Source organism: Castanea sativa, chromosome 8 (assembly GCF_040712315.1).
Source record: "Castanea sativa cultivar Marrone di Chiusa Pesio chromosome 8, ASM4071231v1".
In the NCBI taxonomy this organism is placed as follows: Eukaryota; Viridiplantae; Streptophyta; class Magnoliopsida; order Fagales; family Fagaceae; genus Castanea; species Castanea sativa.
Genome location: NC_134020.1, coordinates 712,782 through 719,611, shown reverse-complemented (window position 1 = coordinate 719,611; position 6,830 = coordinate 712,782). Strand labels below are relative to the sequence as shown.

Sequence of the window (6,830 nt, the reverse complement as noted above, 5' to 3'; positions counted from 1 at the left end):
TGATTTATGCTTCAGCAATGAGAGGTCCTGAGGAATTCAATTCAATTCTTAAAATTTTCAGTTTCTAATCCGTCACTTTAAAATTTTCAGCGCCAACTATCAAAGTAGGCATACTATAACCTCTTAAGCTTGAGCTTTGAGGGGTTAGTCACAATTCCGAGATATACTGAAAACACCAAACTGGGACATAGCTCAATTCTATATATATATATATATATATATATATATATATATATATATGAGCTTCATAACAAAGAAAAGACAGATGTATGAGGTTCATAACAAAGCTTCTCCTGGGTCTGTGAATACAAAACTCTGTTTCTTTCTTAAGGCGAGAAATGTCCCGCTCCAATTAATGTAGGAGTAGGAGTAGGAGTAGAAGTTGGAGTTTGCTCTTGCATTTGCATTGCATGGCTTTAAGAGTGGAGAGAGTCTTGGAATGTCCTTCCTGGCCCTGGCCCTGGGTATTATTTCATTAAAATTACTTAGTTTTATGATTACTTGATCATGATGGTATTGCTGGCTTCACCTGGCACAAGAACCACACAAAAAAAAAAGCTCAAATCAACTCTAGAAAAAAGAATCCATTTATGATATGCCAATCAAACCATTATTCCTAAAACAGAGAAAGAAACTTAATTATTATGCCAATCAAACTACCAAATAACTTATCAGCTTGAAATGTGTAACTGCTGTCCACATATATGGCAGTTCCTAAGAAATTGAGAGTTTGAGACGAGAAGGAATTGAACCTCAAATATATGATTTTGAGGATGGTCTAAACGTTTGAAAGCTGAAAGCTTAAAACAGAGAGAGAGAGAGATAGATAGAGATCCCAGTTTCAGTGCTGGACGGCTGAGAGCAGTTGCTGGTGTGGCATGGCATGTCCGGTGTTTGAGGTGTACAAATGATGTAAACTAAAATAATTTTTTTTTTTTTTTAAATCTCTAAAGCTTTTCTTTTTTGTATCCATTTGGTTGTGGCTATATGACTCACTAGTACTTGACAAACTTTACAGTGTTTTATGCGGCTAAATTATAGTGTTTATACAAAAAAATTTATTTAGGTATGCTTTATAACGTGTAACTAATTTGAGCGAAGTTCTGTTACATCATTTCCAAAAAATAAAATTTATTTAGGTTTTTTTTCCCTTTTAAGTTTTTGGAGTACTTCCCCTCAAGAAAAAAAAAAGTTTTTGGAGTATTCATTTGTGCTTATTAGGACCTAGATAGGAAATCAAGACTAAAATTATTTTATAATTAAATTAATTTGTTATCATGGTTATAATGCTTGTCCTATTAGAATTAACATCTTTTAGTACTGTTCTCAGCATTTTCTTTCATTTCGAGTTTTATTATTATTATTATTATTATTATTATTATTATTATTTCAATCTGATGACCTTTCTTTTATAATAAAAGGACTAGATTATGTCATAGCATCGATCCATTAATAAAACACATAAAACAAGGATTTTAAGGGAGAAAAAAACTCTCAAACAATCTCACGTTGACATCATGATATTTGTTGATCTCTCTAAACAACCCCAAAGAGAAACTAATAATCTATAGAATCACTCAACTAAAAAAAAAAATTGCATCTTCATTTTGCATTTTCTTCATCTTCTATAGTTGATATGAGAGCTCATAGGTTCAACAATACATCTTTTCTTGCTCAAAAAATGAAAATAAGATCAACTAAACAAAGATATAGTAAGCACCCCAATGTTTATGCTCTTTGTGGATCATCTTAATCTAAACTTGGTCAATTCCAAAACAAACCGATTTATCTTAGTTAAACCCACAACTACTCAAGAAAAGTAATTGTTGGCTTAGTTAAACTTGGTCAAATTTCCAAAACAAACCAGTAGCCCTACCTAAGTCTGGCTGCCAGTAACAATATGATAACTAGAGTTTGGCAACATGCTTAGCTTTCCAAACTTTATTTCATAGAACTCCAATAATTCAAGCCTGAAAACAAATGCACGAAGAATGATTTAGCTGAAATTCAAAACTCAAGACTAAAAATAATGAAATCAGAAGATCAATAATAATATATACAATCATATAAAAGGAGCAAAAACTATAATAAAAAAGTTTGGATCACAACAAAAATTAACAAATACTTTCACACCTCCCAATTTACTTTCCACCTCACACAAGGGTCATTAAATGAAAAAAATTATGGTGGATTCAGGTGTAAGGTGGTAGACAATGAAGTGTTGGTGTGAAATTATTGTTGTGACTCTAACTTTATTGATTGATATTGAAAATAAACACATGAGATGAGAACATAAATATATACCAAAATGACAACGCTTGAAATGGAGCGTACTTATCATAAATACGTTTGACATCTTCTTGGGCATTCTCTTTCTTTGTCTTGTGAACCTGACTCAAAGAATATATAATAGTTATTAAAAAGACCATACAATTAATTAAGCAAAGCATTATGATTTTATGGCATATTTACATGAAGCTACCAATATTGAAACTCTCAAAACCTTACCTGTTGTAAATGTCGCTTTGTTTCAGTATCCATAGGGACCATTTGATAAAATCCAATGCACATCATTAGTGTGGCACATGTATAAGGACCAAAGCCTTTGATTTTACTCAATTTGTCATATATTTCCTCATAGCTGGATGTTTTCTTGAGCTTATTAAGCTTAAGCTTTCCTTCCTCTACACATTCAGCAAGTTCAAAAATGCGACATGCTCTATACCCAAGTTTGCAACGTTTTTTCAAGTAACCCTTGGTAAGGGTAGCTAGTTCTTTTGAGGTTGGAAAATTCCCTAATGCCTTAACTTTAATATTATTGCCTTCTAGAAGTTGTGAATTTGAGCAATTCTCCACACATTTGTTGACCTTACTTTGTTTTCGAGCAAATCTCTTTCTCTTTAACCCTTTCTTTTTGGGATGTTTGACTATATTTTCACTGTTCCAGCCATCAGCTAACTCTGCTTGAAGTTCACATAGAGCTCTAGCCATGTCCAATGTCCTCGTCCACCTATTTGAATATCATATTGTATAATGAATACACAAACATACACATGTATTAAAATCTTAGCCACAACAATTTTCATAACTTTCTTCATAATTGTTAACATGGTTTGTTTTAATTAGTGCATAATATAAGTTGTGTAAACCACATAAAAATAATGTTCCTCTTTAAAAAAAATTCTATTTAAGTAATTGTAAAAAAAAAAAGGGTCTAAAGTAATATTTAAAAAAATAAAATAAACGAAAAAGTAATTGCAGTTTGACATACTTTTTTTTTCATACAAGCATGTCCTTAATAGTTGCACCACCTCTTCTTTTTCGTTCTTTTATTTTTATTTTTACTTTTCGCACATATGAATTTATCATTATATTGGCTTATGGCAAAGAAAAATGCTACGTCCACAATATATTTGTAATAATTTTACAATAAATTTTAGGTGGCAAACTTCTATTAGTGGACAAAAAAATAATTTTTGTGATGAGTTTATATTAGAACTAACAATAGCATACCACTTAGGATTTCTTATAAATTTTTATGAAATGTTTTGTATGTAGCAGCTGGCAAACTCATTACAACAAAAGATATTTTTAATCCAATTACTAGGAGAAATTACACTTTAACCCTCCATTTACACTTACCCACTAAAATATACCATCTTCTACGCTTATCCTCGTCAACTATTAACTTTGTAACATTTTGCACCCCAACCCATGAGTAATTGTTTAGGAAAGTAAGAGTGTATTTTTATAGTTTAAATGGGTAAGTATAAAATGGAGTATAATTCAAGTGTGTAAATTGTGAATTATTATAGTTTAAAAAGTAAGTGTAAAAGAGGATTTAGTTTAGGATGGTAAATTTCCATTCCCATAGTTTAGAGAATAAACGTATAAGAATTTATAGTTTAAAGGGGTAAAATATAATTTCCCTCAATTATTAAGAAAATCCTCTCCAAACTTTAACGACAAATGCTCGGTACTTTGTCTAGTTCAAAAAAGACTAATTAAATAACAAATGATCTATATTAAAATATGATTAATAATTATTCAATGGACTAGTCTTCTTTAAATATCTTGAACTAAAATTTTTTTCTCCAAAAAAAAAAAAATTGAATTAACGTGGTTTTGTAATTAATACAGAGGCCTCATTTTATTCTATTTGCACAAACATTCTAAATCATAATATGAATTATGACCATTATAATCAGAAAAACATATATGGCCGTTATAATCGGTCTTAGGGATGATTCTAAAACATAAAAAAATAAAAATCAGTTTTACAGATACTTTACATAATCCCCAAGCTTGATCTTAAATACCACTAAAAATGTGAATATTATGACAAAGCAAAAGGTTTATAAAACAATTTAAAAACTTCCAACAAATAAGCGCAATTAAATGAAATTATATTTTTGCATTAAAATAAGCAATTTATCCATAAATTGCTTTTGTGTGGTCAATTTGAGAAATTATTATATACTCTCGGAGTACTATAAATGTGTACTCCATCCTCTCACATGAATGGTGGGTCCCACTAATTAAATTCATGATGGAACCCAACATTCATGTGAGAGGAGGGAGTATGCATTTATGGTTCTCTGAGAGTACCTAATAATTTTCTGGTCAATTTCATTTTAATTAAGAACGTTGTCTTAATTTCTTCTCTCTTTTCTTTAAGTCTATGTTTTACTTAAAACGTTAAAACGGACATTAATAGTTCAAAATCCATAAAAACCATAAAAAACTAGACCTATTCAACAAAAAAGAAGAAGAACATATATATATATATATATATATATATATATATATATATATATATATATATATATATTACTAGATTGATTGACAAATTCTATTGGTTTTTATGAGCATTTGGCCCCCAAGCATTGCTATAGCTCCGCCCCTGACAAGTACGTAACTTACTTGCAGTTGCAAAGAAGGATGGACTTAACAGCATCTTCAAAGAGTGTGGGAGAACGAAAAAGTCGACCGAAACCTTTCTTCTTTGCTTCTGGATGCATGTTTTGAAACTCCCTCACGTTCCTTTCATCTCCTTCTGATATCCTTAGCATCCGACCCACTTGTTTCTGCCAAATTTATGCTAAAATCCATTATTAACATATTCATATATATGCACAACCAAACAATACATGAAAAATGTTAAAACTCGCTATTACAAATTTGTTTAAAAAAAAAAACTCATAAATTGAGGCGGTATTGTAATGAATGTGATCGGTATAATTTCAATAATATAAAAAATAATATTAAATTAATTTTGTTATTCAATTTGTAAAAATTATATAGTAAAATTATACACCAAAAAAAAAAAATATATATATATATATATATATATATATATGAGAGAGAGAGAGAGAGAGAGTAGTATATACAAGTATAGCTTTCTCGTCTTCAGGAGAAACATTTTGGATATCATGAACTTGAACAAGAATGGAGGTACCGTTTGGAGGGTGTGAGATAGAAACTATGACAGAGGTGGTGGAGTTTGCAAGTCGTAATGGTCGTTGCAGAGTTTTAGTAGATGGAATCCATGAGTTTGGAGCCATCATGAAAAAGCCATGGTTGCACACGGCATCCTCTAGATTGAATGTTGTGATGCACTCCCCTAATGGCAAGTGCAACAAACAACTACCCATTCTTTTCTTCCTCTCTTATTTTTTGTCCTTAATTAGTTGCTTCCAGATGCTAGCTTTGGATTTGCAACACCACATCCACAACCCTATTTTAGCTTTGGCTGTTTGGGGGAGGAGAGAGATCCATATATAGGCATATAGCTAACAAGCTAACTAGGCCCTTCCACTTCCACCACTCTTTCTTGATTGCTTTTTTTCTCAGCAAGTAATTAATTTGTCAGATTAAGTATTTATTGTTTTTTTTTTTTTCTTCAAGTGTGCATCTGTATGTGTATTAAATATTAATAATCATTCGGGTTTTGGCTAGAAGGATTGGTCATTGCATGCATGCACAAGCTTTATCTTCAATCTAAATGCATGGGTAAAATAAAAATAAAAAAAGTAAAATGAGTAATCATTGGAGTTTTGGCTAGAATTGCTTCCATATAAAACAACTTCAAAATACTCTAAAAGGTAGAGCCAAGGTGATGTAAAAAAAAAAAAAAAGCAACGGGAAACGTGCTTGTTGAGATAAAAAGGCCATCCCACGTTGGATATTATCTCCCAATTACCCCAAAAAAAAAAAAAAAGTGAAAAGCACAATTACTACCCATATTTATATGGGTTTTAAAGTTGGCATGATTTTACTAAATTAGCTTTGGAAATAATAAAAAACAACAATACATTAATAATGCGTGTCAGGTAACATAAAAAAAAATAACAAATATTGCATACTTTTTCTTAAATACCCTTTTAGCCATTTTTAATTTTTTACCACCTCTTTTTTATCTCTCCCCCATCCTTTGGTTTCTTCATACATCCTTATCTTTTGATTCCCCCCCCCCCCCCTTTCCTACACGGCTGTGTCAAGCCCAACATGAACATAACGTCAACCATATGTTATTTATTTATTAATTATTATTACTGTTTATATATATCTAATACTATATATAAAAGCAAAATTCTTTTCCTGTAATCAAAGAAGTGCTGTCATGTAGAAAAAATGCACATCTAAAATTCTGCCATGTTTAAGTTAAAAAATAATAAATTATATTGGTTTGCAATGACACACATCGTTTAAAAACCTCTCATTAAAAAAAAATTTGCTGATACGGAGAGAGAAAGAGAGAGTTCCAAAAAAAAAAGGCAAATATAGAGAGGAGAGAGTTTGTAAGCCCTCAACGTCCGTTCCCTGTTCCA

At 30.9% G+C, this 6,830-nt stretch overlaps 1 protein-coding gene across 1 annotated transcript; it reads right to left on the bottom strand.

Annotated features, from left to right (window-relative positions):
• Positions 1-1,876: 1,876 nt before the first annotated feature.
• Positions 1,877-5,564, bottom strand: LOC142607583 (uncharacterized). The gene is made up of 5 exons (XM_075779126.1): positions 5,391-5,564; positions 4,924-5,087; positions 2,509-3,010; positions 2,305-2,390; positions 1,877-1,970 (listed from the first exon to the last, which is right to left on the bottom strand). Exons 1-5 carry the CDS (start codon positions 5,562-5,564, stop codon positions 1,877-1,879), a joined length of 1,020 nt encoding a protein of 339 aa, XP_075635241.1.
• Positions 5,565-6,830: the final 1,266 nt, after the last annotated feature.

What these genes read in the sequence shown, in the direction of transcription:
- LOC142607583 (XM_075779126.1), bottom strand. Translation starts at nt 5,564, where the DNA reads ATGGCTCCAAACTCATGGATTCCATCTACTAAAACTCTGCAACGACCA. An exon ending in CAAAGCGACATTTACAACAG is followed by an intron (nt 2,391 to 2,508) that starts GTAAGGTTTTGA and finishes TCTTTGAGTCAG; the next exon opens with GTTCACAAGACAAAGAAAGA. An exon ending in TTTCAAGCGTTGTCATTTTG is followed by an intron (nt 1,971 to 2,304) that starts GTATATATTTAT and finishes ATTTGTTTTCAG; the next exon opens with GCTTGAATTATTGGAGTTCT.